The sequence below is a fragment of the Salvia splendens genome, chromosome 12 (genome assembly GCF_004379255.2).
Source record: "Salvia splendens isolate huo1 chromosome 12, SspV2, whole genome shotgun sequence".
Classification (NCBI taxonomy): domain Eukaryota; kingdom Viridiplantae; phylum Streptophyta; class Magnoliopsida; order Lamiales; family Lamiaceae; genus Salvia; species Salvia splendens.
Window position 1 is genome coordinate 12,059,207 of NC_056043.1, and position 13,796 is coordinate 12,073,002.

The window sequence follows — 13,796 nt, forward strand, 5'->3', positions numbered from 1 at the left end:
GTGTTTAAGTGTGTGACTGTGTGTGTGACTGCGTGTGTGTTTACGTGTGTGTGTGTGTGTGACTGCATGTGTGTGTTAATGTGTGCGACTGTGTGTGTGTGTTAATGAGTGTGTGTGTTAATGAGTGTGACTGCGTGTGAGTTAACGTGTGACTGTGTGAGTGTTAATGTGTGTGTGTGTCTGCATGTGTGTTAACGCAGGGACGGAGCCAGGAATTCTATATAGGTGGGGCAAAAATACATATAAAGATATTTTAAGAATTAGAGAAGGGGCATATATAGAGGATATTTCAAAATATTTAAAAATTAATAATCAAAATAGTATAAATAATTTTTTTTCAGCTGGGGCAATTGCCCCTTGTGATGCTCATATGGATCCGTCCCTGTGTTAACGTGTATGTTTGTGACTGCGTGTGTGTGTGTGTTTGTGTGTGTTTGTGTGTGTGACAGTGTGCGTTTGTGTGTGTGTGTGACACTGTGCGTGTGTGATTGTGCGTGCCTATGTGTGTTGTGTGGTGTGTTTATGAAGTAGTATGTGAAAGTATCCAATTTTATAATTATTTGGAATTTCAATTTTCTACTTTTGATGTAGAATTTTTTTTTTTCTACTTTTGATGTAGAATTCAAATGGTAGAATTGAGAGGAATTAAAATTGTAGTAATTTCAATTCCAAATCCATATAATTTGCAATACCAAATATCATATTCAGAATTGAAAGCTTCAATTCTAATTCCACAGCCCCAATTCCGTGGTCCCGAACGGAGCCTTACCAGAATAGATATAGTAATATTTTGAAAGCTACAGAATATTAGATGCTTTATTCACAGCAACCAAAATCAGAAAGCATAAAATCAAGTACTAGTATTAATAGTACTCCATTCATCCTATAATAAATGTCACATTTTCCTTTTTAGTTTGTCTCACAAAAGATGTCATATTTCTTTTTTTAAAAAAAAACTCCCTCTCACATTAATATAAATATACTATTTTCTCTCTCCACCTAACACACAAAACAACATCATCTAAAATCTCGTGTCATTTCTCAAGTGTGTCATCTGCTATGGGACGGAGGGAGTACTAAAGAAACATACTATTTTTTTGCTATTTCCATTCTTCAAATGCTTATATTGAGAAGAGCTAATCGTTGTACATGCACATCGAGTATGTATATGTACGAATATAAAGAGCACTCATAATCACTAAACAATGCCGGCGTAACAATTCAAAAAAATTAAATAAAACCTATAGTGATACAAATTGTTACAGCAAGTGATGGTTGTTAAAATCAGTCTTCCTTGTATTCTTTAGAGGGTCGTGCTTCGAAGCCCCCGTTGACATTCTTCTCAAGCGAATACGGCATGTAAGTACCGAGGATCCTATCCCACATCACAAAGAATGGCTGGGAAAAGTTGTACTTATTGCCGTAGAGCTGGTGGTGGATATCGTGATAGGCAGAGTTGTTTCTAAAGAGAAGGTGGAAGAGATTGCCCGGTAGCCATAGCCCACAGTGATCATCGACTGTTTTGAGGGTAGCAAACGAAAAAAAGAAGATCGAAGCCCGAGGAGACATGCCTGATACAAGGAAGGATAGAGCACCACCTACTGTGTCCAGAAGTAGGCCTTCAACAGGGTGGTTGTACAGAGCTCCAAACGCATAAGGGACAACCAGCCGGTGATGTTGAGAATGGATGTGCTTGTACAAGAACTTGTTTTGGTGCATGTAGCGGTGCATGAAGTACTGCCAGGTATCTAACACCATCATCCCAACCAAGAATTGCCGAGCAAGAACAATGAGGGAAGTCACCTGAGCGTGCGCAGGATTGCTGTCGCTTCCAGTAATCTGCATGGTACAAACTGATAAACAACAGCTAGCCAACATAATGATAATTATGAGGATGTAAAATTGAAATATTAAGCTATCACGATCAAAATTTCAAAATTATCCAAATCGAGTTAGATCCAGGAAGAGTAATATGAATATTAAACAAAATTTGTGCGGCCAAAAAAAGATCATAAACTACACAGCCAAATAAGTTTTCTGATTTATCAGTCTTTAACAGGCCTGAGAAAATGCTACATAACCCAGTTACATTTTATATGAAACACATTGAACCAGCAAATTTTCTGAGGTGATACTGAGCATAGCATATGGCAGTTCTAGAGTGCAAGATGTTTTGCTTAGAAAATATACCACATCCTGTCAAGGATATTCACTTACGTAGATTCTCCTACAAAAGAATTGGACAAAAGTTTACTCTTAAGTAACGAACAGAATCGACAAAACAAGTAACAAATGAGATGGAAGGGTAGGGTACTCCATTCAACAAATACAGCTCAACTAAGTAATATGATGGAAAACAACAGCCTCTTTAATTTCTTAGAATAGGCAAGTTGCAACAATCCAGAGGTGAATCTATAACTCGGTCAGATAAGATATCCCCATGACACAACATCAAAATCAAAGAGTGTTATCACCACTTCAACCAGCATGAGATTAATGCCACCGGAACCAACAATATAATCATGAGATGGGCCATCTGTCGTTCTTATTTAATGATAAATCATTGGAAGCATGTCTCTAAAATTCCAGGTGGAATCTGGGGAATGAAGAAACAATCTCCGGAAAGTACTAATACTATAGTTGAAAGTACTGAAGTTAAATACTTCATCCGTCCCACGGTAGTTGAGTTGTATTTCTTTTTTCAGTCATCCCACTGTAGTTGAGTCATTTCCCTTTATAACAAAAATCAACACAATTAATCTCTCTTACTTTATTCTCTCCATACTTAACTCTCTCTCTCTTCAATTATCTATTTATTTACTCTTCTATTTTATTCTCTCTCACTTATCTACTTTATTCTCTCTCCATTTAACTCACCTAACCCCATTCATTAATCTCCACGCCCAAAAGAAATGCCTCAACTATGGTGGGACAAAGGGAGTATTTTTCTTGCACAAACTCTAAGATCAACTGGTGTTCTTTATGTTCAAATTACTTTACACTTATATCACAGATGAATCGCTAGTTATCACATTTAATCTATCCAACTAGATAAACTGTCAGAAGACGACAACTAGTAACCAAATAATCTTAAAATGGATAGCAACTTTCTTTCTAATGGTAATGCAATTGTAGGTAAGACCTAAGCAACTTGTCCGCTCAATCAAGAACAATGTACCATGCGGCTAAATTCCAATATAGTACGATTCATTAAACTAGATCTTTAAATAACTATGCCAACTCAATTGTGTTTTCTATTTATCTACGACCAAGTAGATTACCTATTCATGGCAAAGCAGAAAAATTGGCGCGAGTGTGGTTAGGTCGAAATTTATAAAGTTAGGGGTACTTGTTATTATTTTAATAAGAATCAGCCAAAGAAATCATTAGTAGGACAAGAATATTAAATATTTTTCGTTTTATAAAGGCATATATATATTCTAAAATTCATTTAGCCAAAACAGGGCAAGTATTCAATGCACAATAAGCTTCGACATATCACGATGGCACGGAATATTAATTGTTGGTTCATATAATGCGGATCATACCATAAATGCTTCCTAAAATGAAGAAAATGCTTTGTCGTTTGGCGTATTCATGCCCAACAACTTAAGCAGCATTTATAAGCTCATTCCCCAGAACATTCCATTGAGCTTGAAGAAGCAGATTGTCCTAATAAACTGCTCTAAGCATTCAATAATCTAAAATCTACTGACAGCAGAAGGAAACGCAGCTGCATTTAGCTGTATGCTACACAGAACACAACCATGAAAAGAAGACAAGGCACATCTAGAGAGATCTAAGAAATATTTCAACAGTCTCATGTCTCGGATTAAAGCATACTAGTAATTAGGTAACAGCAATTATCAATACCAATTGCAATATCAATACAACAGCATAGGGATAACCTACTACATCTCCTTGATCAACCATTCAATATGATCACAAATTCACAATACATCTCGTAAATAAACACAGCTATGACAGCCAAGCAAATTCAACCAAAACGCACAAAGGCAGATTCCAAATCTGCAGCCAGGCAAGCAGTACACGCTCGCAAGTAACAAAAATCACCAGCTCTCATTCAACACACACGCACGCACGCAGTAATCTCGATTGAAACAAAAAAAAAAGAATATAGAAAGACTACTTACGGTGAAGAGAAGGGAGGCGACGACGGCCTGAACCGCCTGCTGGAGGAGCACGCCTTTGACGACATCGCTCTTGGACACCAAATTCTTCTCATCTTCATCCTTGCGCGTGTGCAGCCTATAATCGTCGAGTGAGCCTAGCAAGATGTAAATCCCCGAATACAGCCAGTAGACGATAATCGGCGCGAATGTCCCCAATATTTCGTCCGAGACTTTGACACCATTCATCATCTCAATACCTAACATCGCCGATCGAGGAGATGACGACGAAAAATTGAATCGAAATGTCGATGAAGAAACCCTAGGTAGAGATGATTGGACGGATCAATTTGGGGTCAATAGTCCCTCCACAAAAGTGATAATCACACACACTTGAAGAGTTCTGGGCTGATCCCACAATGTCTTTGTATATATAAATATATATGTGCTCATTTTTCATTATACATACTTGGAAAATGGAGTAGATAACAACAAATCAATCAATTTTTTGATAAACACGACAGTTAATCGTTCTGACTTGAGAAAATTCTACGTGGACTTTTCAATATTGCTGTAATTATTTAGGGCATCCGCAGTGGTGCGGATGTCCCGGAGGAATTCCCCACATTAAAAAAAATCACAAATTCACAAATTAAACAATTTCCGTAAAAACAATTTACGGGATTAAAATTTCGAAGCAAATACGGAGAAAATGCAACCACTTTATTTTAAAAAAACATACTTCATTAAAAAAATTACATAATTACTAAAACAAGTACATTATTTTTAAAATAAAAACCGGCTCCTCACTCCTCGGATTCCTCCCCGCCGCCCCCCCTCGCCGTCGCTATTCGACATCGCGTCGAACCCCAAGTCGCGGCGCATACTGTTGAAGAGGGGTCTAAGCTTCCGCTTGTAGTGGGGGTCGGTCGCTTGGCGCCATTCCTGCTGGTGAGACAGCAGCTTCACATCCTCGGCCGACATGCCGCTGGTTGCCGAGCGGAGGTTGTTTGTGTAAATGCCGACAAATCGGCTGAGCTGCTTCTTCAACCGATCCCACTGTTTCCGGCATTGCTTTTGAGTTGTGGGGCTTCCCCGTTGGCGGTTTGAACTGGAGGTAGCTTTGACTAATGCGCCACCACATCCGGTCGATGTGCTGGTTTGCCCCGACGTATGGATCCTCAACCACACTGATCCACACCTTCGCCAGCACGACGCACTCGTCCGAGATCCAGATGGTCCTCTTGGTCCCGCTGGATCCCTCCCCCACGTCAGCAACGTACACCGGGACGCCCCGTCCCCTGCCCCCCCCCCGCCTTGGCCTCCCCTTCCTCTCTGTCGCCGGCGGATCCTCCCAGATCGGAGAAAGCCCCAACTCCTCGAACCAGAACGTGTCAACACCAGTGAACTGAGTCTCGAGAGGAGTACTCACCGGGTTGTCCGCCCACAGTAAATCCATAAAGGGACGATAGACGTTGTCCACCGGCGATTGGGAGACACCCGGCCTACTCCCCCCCGAAGCGCCAGGCGATCCCTGCATCATCCCGGGCATCATCTTTCCCGGCATCTGGGGCATCATCCCATACCACTGTGGGTACATGTTGTAGTACCCCCGGCATCATGCCCGATGGCATTTGGGATTGTGGCAGCATCCCCGGAAATTGGGAGATCGACTGGGACAATTGCGTACTCCTGCCGATGGGAAAATGCGGCGCCGGTGAATCGCTCGAGGCGGGAGAAGAATCGCTATCGTGGTGCTCCATTGATGATTCAAAAGAATGGTATTTAGAGAGAGAGATACTCGTTAAAACAAGTGGTGCGAATGAAATGAAGTTCAACGGGATGTATTTATAGAAAATAAAAAAAATATTTAATGCACAATACCGGACGTCCGTGCGGAATTCCGTGACAGTCCACGCAATGGCGAACGTCAGGACGGAATTCCGCTAAATTCCGCGGACCTGCGACGTCCTCAACCCAATTCCGTATCGATGGAATTCCGGGACGTCCGTGGGAATTCCGCGCGGAAGTCCGGCATTGCGGATGCTCTTAGGGAGTAATAACAGTTTACAAGGAATTAATAGAAATAAAAGGTAAATTAGGGGGAGTTCAATTAGTATAGCTACAATAACTACTGCTCCCTTCGTACCATGTTGATGGAACCATTTCTCTATTTTATGAAGTTTCAATATAATTGAGTCATTTTTATTTTTAACAAAAGGTAATCCTCTTTCTTATTTTATTCTCTCTTACTTTATTCACCATCCACTTAATACACTAGTCTTAAACTTCGTGCCGGAAAGAAATGTCTTTATTAACATGGAACGGAGGGAGTATAATGTAATAAAATAGACATCCAAAACTAAACTAAATACTCCTTCTGTCCCATAAAAATAGATTATATTCGATGACACGGGTAATAAAGAGACTTCCAAAATCTGCAGTTTTTATTCAATATTTTTCAAATCGTAACCGGACCGTCGAAATCAAAAACTACAAATTTAAGAAGATCTAAACGGCTACATTTAGTGATTAAGAGAAAGGGAGTTAGGTGAAGAGTCTGGAATCATGTGAGAGAAAGTCGATGAGTTCTTCTAGTTCCATTGCCATTGCTCGAAGTCTTTGAGCAAGCGAGAATCTCAAAGTAGACGAAATATAGGAAACAAATTTCGTATTTGGGAGGCTTTTTTTAGTTTCAAGAGAGGGAAATATGCGGTTCGATTTCTGCATCTCTTGAGAGACACATATATTTAACGCGTATTTAGAGAAGCAAAAAAAAGTCAGAGACGCATATATCTAACGCGTATTTAGAAAAACAAAAAAGTCAAACTCGGATGGACACACTTAAAAGTCTTCCACGACGCCTCTAACCATTTGTGCGATTCGACTTTTTTTAAGTTTTCTAAAGACGTGTTAGATATATGCGTGTCTCACGAGATACGACATAGAAACACATCTTTTTTTGGAGGTAAAAGAAAATCTCCTAAACATGTATTGTTGACCTAATGCTAAAATTTCGCCCTTTGCAACTGAAGAGGAAATGGTACTCCCTTTGTCCACCAATACAAGGCCAACTATGAATGGACATGAGTTTTAAAAAATATTGTAAAAAGTGGGTCATATTTTTATATACTACCATTCATCCCCTAAAAATAGAAACTCTTTCCTTTTTGTTCCGTTCTCCAAAAACAGAAATTTTTTATATTAAGAAATTTCTTCCTCTTTAATGAGGTCATACCCATTTTTTACTTACTTACTTTTCTATCTGTCTCTTTCTTCTACTAATTTTGTATTAAAATATCATTTCAAAAGTTATTATTTTTAGGGGAGGGAGGGAGTATATTATTTTATATTGAAAATGTGAGTGAAATAAAATTAGTGGAATGTGACGTCTATTATAGAAGATAGTAAAAAAATAAATAAGACATTTATTGATGGATGAACAATGTGAAATAGAACGGTTATCTGTGGACGGAGGTTTGAGGCTATATTGGCGTAATGTAAGAATTACGCCCTTGGCAACTATAGAGGAAATGATGTTTGACCCAATTCTAAGCTAGTCCACATTGGTCATGCTCGGTTTACCGACACTATGATATTGAAAACTTATGTTCCTATAAAATTGAATAAAAAATCACTAGTTCAGTTTGGTAACCCTACAAATTCCTGAGTATTTGTATTTGTCGAAATTTTAATTTTTAGATATTAAGCAGCTAAATTTGTTATCGAGGCTGGACACATGCCAAATTTTATCATTATATAGTGTAATTAATTTCAATTAAAATAACAGATATTTTGGAGTAACTAAGAATGTAGTCTTACATTTTGATGGATGGAATATAATGTAATACTACTATATAAATTTAATGCTACTATTAAATAAAAGTAAGTGCTTGAAATAAAAGTGAGTGCTTGAAATATAAGGTGAAATCTAGAAGCCAATTTGAGCGCCGCAGATTCAGCTTAGATCCGCCCCAGCCATTTCTCGTTATCTTCTTCCCCTTCACAACTCCTAATCCGCGCGCTAAAATATTCAACTACGTTCAACCAAGGGAATATTCAATCGGTAACCCCATCTCCAGTTTCTTCGCTGTCAATTTTCCTAACATCTTTTTTTTTCTAGCAATCAAATCCTAAACCCTTAGCATATAGAAATCGGCATTACTTATGGTATTTCTAGACATCGGCATTACTTATGTTATGAAATGCGATTTTGTGGTTTGCCGTAAGTGCAAATGTAAATTTGGATATTATATTCTGTGATCAATCTGTAAAATGACCGGCTAAGCTAATTTTTCATTTTATACTTGTTATTATTGTTTGCACAGTTAAAATCTGAAGATTATGGAGCACATAGCGTCTGGTTAGAACCCTAGACGTGATAAATTAGCATAAATTGAGGAGTTTTTTTTGTTAGGTGTGTACGGACTTTATTTGAGTTAGTTTTGGAGCTGGATTTTCTCTCTTTTTAAAACATCCTTTCAGTGTTTGTAGTTGTAGATTGATATATTGTGGAGGTTTTATATCTTGCAGATGAGTTGTTTCGTAGTTGAGACTTCGGATGTGTATCCCTATGGCTTGCACGAGCAACATTGAACTTTCATCTAAGAGAAAATGCATTGGTGGTTTGGAAACAAGTCGCAGATTCAAAATGAGAAACATTTGCTGGCTACTCGCCGAGGAAGGAAGTTTGGTCGGATTTCTACAAAAATGTTGTTACTTGCTGTCCTCTTCTTGATATATTTCGTATACTTTGGGGTAAAGATGCATTTATATGGTGAGTTATATTGCCAAGCACTACATTGATGGAACTTTGTTGTGTTGTGATGCATGCTTTGTGCTTTGTACTTGTCCTCTACTAGACTTTTAAAAACTAAAGGCTGTCACTTACCACCCTCTTCTTACATGATCTCTTACAGATTTTTGACGACATTGTCAAGATTTGTGATGAAATTTTGAGATGGTTCTATTCTTGTTGTAATATTTTGACCAGATGGCCTTGATAAAAAAGAGACATCTCACTGTCAAATGTCAATCTTGAAAACTGATAATTTGGTGTGTACAGATTGCTTAAAAAGTGGTGATAAAAATTTATATTCTTATATTGAGTGTCTTTTTTATTTACACACAATATCATACTGGTTTGACTTTCTCATGACTGGAACTGATACTGCTATTGGTATATTCATTTAAAGAGACAGTTTTTTTGGAAGAGACCGAGGAAGAAACCAAGGTGAATAGCGTTCCAGAGCTACGGAGGAATGTATCAAATTATGTAACAAAGCAACCAAAAAAACCGCATAGGCAGCGTAAGTATATAGCGATTGCTTTCTTAGCAGTTACTTATGGATATATTGAGGTGTAACTAAGTTCAGCTCATGTTCATTTAAGAACAGATCATACAGCGAAGTTTTTGCTTGTGAGGTGTCTATATAGTTCCTGAATAAGAATATTGATTTTTGAGCCAGTGTTTCTCAAATGTTAATTATAGTCAATAAGGTCATTAAATCAGGGAGGTACTATGCCGATCCTTTTGTTTAACCTCATTTAAATTTTCAGGCTACTTTCCTTGTGAGGTACCTTTTCTTGATTCCGTTACTTACCTCCAAGAGCCTGAGGATAATGTGAAGCTCGCTCGTTTTTCCTTGAGGTATCTTGAAAGAGAGCAGGGGATCCTTCCTAGTGAAGCACGATTTGGAGGACATCAGACTTTTATGGATAGAGAGAAATCCTTCCATGCAACTAATCAAACTATTCATTGTGGCTTTGTGAGAGGACCTGATGGATTTCCAAGCACTGGGTTTGATTTGGATGAGGAGGATAAAAAGTTTATGAATGCTTGTAAAATTGTTGTATCCTCATGCATCTTTGGGAGCTTTGACTTTTTGAGAAGACCAACTAGCAAATTGGTAAGAACTGATACCTTCTGAAAAATTGTTGTCTTGTTAGTTTGTTATTTTATGTTGTATGTGGAACTGTAATTAGTGTACAATGTACTATTTTTTAGCTCATGCTGTTCCAAATCTTATGGAGCTGAGTGCATTCGCACAAATTGAAGGAAATTTTACAGTATATCAGTTGTCTATTTCTGAGGGGGAAAAGTTATATAATGGGGAAAAAGGGTAAGCTCACCATCACCGCAAAATGTTACTCCTACTAGTTATTATTCCCTACATCATCTAAGATGGAGTTTGTCATTAGAGAATTAAGGCATAAAACTCTATAGATCTCAGGCATCTTTTTTGCTCTAGGTTGCATATGCTATTTCCTGCATGGCACTGTGTAGGTTGGTTATGCCTTTACATGACAATATGTTTGCGTAAACTAGACATACTTTCTTGGGCTGACATTGGCATACTAATTGCAGATCAGTGAGTACTCCAAGAAAAATGTTTGCTTTGTTATGTTTGTTGATGCACAAACTCTAGCTAAGCTCTCATCCGAAGGAAATATTCCTGACGAAAGAGGTAACATTGGGTTATGGAGGATAGTTGTTGTGAAGAACTTACCATATGAAGATATGCGGAAAACTGGAAAGGTGCCAAAATTTTTGTCGCATCGCCTTTTCCCGTCTTCTAGGTGATCCTCTAGCCATAAAATATCCATGATTCATTTTTATTTCCGATAATATCCTGTTGATTTGAATAAGTAATTTGAAATCTTGATTGTGGTATTTTCAATGGTTAGGTTTTCTATTTGGGTTGATAGTAAGTTGCGCCTTAATGCTGATCCAATGCTGATCATAGAGTACTTTTTGTGGCGAGCGGGTTCAGAATATGCTATTTCTAATCATTATACTCGTCATTGTGTTTGGGAGGAAGTGCTCCAAAATAAACGGCTAAATAAGTACAATCACTCTGTTATTGACGAGCAGTTCCATTTTTATCAGTCTGATGGTCTAACCAAGTATGACTTGTCAGACCCGGATATTCATCTTCCAAGCTGTGAGTTTGATTAGCGAATTCGTTTTCTCCCTGTTAGTGCCTCTTCTTTTGCTCGTTTTTGTAATCTCACTGTTTTTACTTTCATTCTTCTGTAGTTGTGCCTGAAGGATCATTCATTGTCAGGGCACATACAGCAATGTCAAACATGTTTTCATGCCTTTGGTTCAATGAAGTTGATCGATTTACATCACGTGATCAGCTGAGCTTTGCATATACGTACTTGAAGTTGAGAAGGCTGAATCCTGACAAACCTTTGTATTTGAATATGTTCAAGGTCAGTTAAGGCAATCGATAGATAGATAGAGTAGGTTACTTTCCCAAATTTTCTACTTAAGTTCGGTGCATCAAAACCTGCTGCGCTTCAGTTCCCTCCCTGGTCATATTTATCTGATGATTTTGAAAGTTACTTTTCAGGATTGTGAACGCAGAGGAATCACAAAGTTGTTCCATCATAGAACAGAGACGTAGAGATTTGACCAACGTTAGGTTGATGTAAAGGTGAAAAATATCTTGATTTACAATTCCTTTCCCATCATCGGGTTGAATATGCAGTCTAAAAAGGTTTTCGTGATATGCAGCACACGAAAGGCGACCATTGTGCATATTTGGCTCAAGCTTTTGGTATAGTGGTTGTGCAGTTAGCCAAGTAGGGGAATGTCGTTTTGTTGTAGCCTCATGCTGGAATTGATTCTTTGATTAGGTCCTGCTTCCAAACTTGCAACTCTAAAGAAAAGGGAATGTCTTCTTCGTTCTTCAAGTGCAATGAAACCATCACCTAAATCACTAGATTTTGTTGTTGATGAGCATTTACTTAATATTGGGTCATGTGAGGGCATCCATTAACCATTATATTTCCATTTTGGAAGTTCTACGACAATTTAGTATTTTCTATTTTTGGAAAAAATTAATACTCTCTCCTACTTTATTTTCTATTCGTCGCTCTAATTTTATTTTCTCTCCTACATTTTGTCCCTTCACTTAACACGGTAAATATTTCTTCGTGTCAAAAAGAAATGGCTCATATAACAGAGGAAGTACATTTTCTTAAGAGTAAGGGCCAAAAGGCAGAGGCTGTTGGTAACTCAAAGGGGAGGGCAATGAGTAGGAATACTGAGAAGGGAACCGACAAGAGGACCGAGTAGGTGACTGACAAGGTGACTGAGAAGGGTAAGGCTATTGGAAACGGGAAGGATAAGCTTGGTGCGACTGATAAGACAACAGTGCTGCCTGGATTGTTGCCCAGACCGGACTCCATCAGCCGCACCAAGCTTACCCTTCTTCTTTCAGTAGCCTTACCCTTCCCGGTGACCTTGTCATTCACCTACTCGGTCCCCTTTCTTACTCACTGCCTTCCCATTTGAGTTTACACCAACCTTTGCCATTTCCATTCTCATAAGAAGTACTAACTTGTCTATTTCCAACCCCAATTTCACCATCCACAGAAGCCATTGCTTCATCTCCATCCCCAAATTCACCAACACTTGAAGCATCCACACTACCCACAGTACTCGAAGCACCAATAGCAGTAGCTACACCAACATTATTCTATTGTACCCACACAACCACCAACATTCTCTTGTGTTAGTTGACTAACTAACACCTCATCTGCTTCCACCGCATACACATTCACTACGGGGGTGTTCGGTTTGCAAGATTGTATCCCGGATTAAATATTTAATTTGTTTGGTTCATGAGATTCAATCTCACAATTCAATCATACATAGATAATCATGAGATAATTAGTCATAACTAACCCCCTTACTAAAATAATCTCAGAACTCAATCCTAGTATCTTGCTATTATTTTATCTAGGAAATAACACCACCTACCCCTTTCTGTACTCCTATTTCACCATCTCCATTGATGAGATGTTGTCAAACAATCTCACCAACCTTTCATCTAAGCTTATATAGGGCTTCAAGTAATAATGCTCTAACCTACTTACATCAACACTAAGCTTCTCCAGAACATTATCATCGTCCTCTTCCAGTTTAAACCACCTATCTGGGTCACAATTGTCTATGTACTGCATCTCCCCACCAACGTACAACTTTCCACATGATTCTACCATCACACCAAAGTATTGCACTCTTGTTGTGAAGGTCTCATCTGTATTGAAAACATATCATATCAGTCTTTAACACTTATAAAGAGCAATATGAATAAACGATTAGTGCCCACCAACTTTCTTGTCGCCCAGCACCAAACCATTCACACTACAAAGCAGAACACACACACCCAAAAAATAAAAAAGAATAAATCCCACATGTTCACCAACACACAATCTGAACTTAAACCCTAACACACTCCACGTATTCACCAACACTCACTTTTGCAACACACAACACTAACTAGACACAACAATTGCACCCACACATTTTTGAAAATGATAGAATAAACTTTACATTCCGGAGGGGGGTGTCTGACTATGTGTCACAATTTTTAATTTGCTCTAACATAGTTATATATTGAAAGTGAGCAAAAATTCAAAAATTGAATATCCAAACGGTTAAGTGTCCCAGTTATCGTTGTTCAACATGATCATTTTATTAAATAGTGGGTATAGAATTATTTCTGTGTGCACATTCGCACTTGCCATCATTTAAAGTTTACGGTTATTTATTCATGATGGTTCGATTGTTGATTTAATATACGGAAGACTTGTTATTGTAAGGAAAAACAAAAGCAATATAAGAATATAAGTTTCAACTTAACATAAAAT

The 13,796-nt window shown here is 38.3% G+C and overlaps 2 protein-coding genes across 4 annotated transcripts; one reads left to right on the plus strand and one right to left on the minus strand.

Annotated features, from left to right (window-relative positions):
• Positions 1-1,167: 1,167 nt before the first annotated feature.
• Positions 1,168-4,553, minus strand: LOC121757533 (sphinganine C4-monooxygenase 1-like). Its single transcript, XM_042153061.1, has 2 exons — positions 4,155-4,553; positions 1,168-1,839 (listed from the first exon to the last, which is right to left on the minus strand). The coding sequence occupies exons 1-2, from the start codon at positions 4,395-4,397 to the stop codon at positions 1,285-1,287; spliced, it is 798 nt and encodes a 265-aa protein (XP_042008995.1). The 5' UTR covers positions 4,398-4,553; the 3' UTR covers positions 1,168-1,284.
• Positions 4,554-8,034: 3,481 nt separating this feature from the next.
• On the plus strand, positions 8,035-11,860 carry LOC121759302 (probable hexosyltransferase MUCI70). Of its 3 annotated transcripts, XM_042154837.1 has the most exons (10): positions 8,036-8,196; positions 8,459-8,547; positions 8,664-8,907; positions 9,326-9,439; positions 9,690-10,039; positions 10,498-10,709; positions 10,818-11,074; positions 11,170-11,348; positions 11,489-11,572; positions 11,653-11,860. In XM_042154837.1, exons 3-9 carry the CDS (start codon positions 8,745-8,747, stop codon positions 11,540-11,542), a joined length of 1,329 nt encoding a protein of 442 aa, XP_042010771.1. In that variant the 5' UTR covers positions 8,036-8,196; positions 8,459-8,547; positions 8,664-8,744; the 3' UTR covers positions 11,543-11,572; positions 11,653-11,860. The 3 variants fall into 3 exon arrangements, with proteins under 3 accessions (XP_042010772.1, XP_042010771.1, XP_042010770.1); XM_042154838.1 differs by lacking the exon at positions 8,459-8,547 and having other exon boundaries at positions 8,035-8,196; positions 9,332-9,439; XM_042154836.1 differs by lacking the exon at positions 8,459-8,547.
• Positions 11,861-13,796: the final 1,936 nt, after the last annotated feature.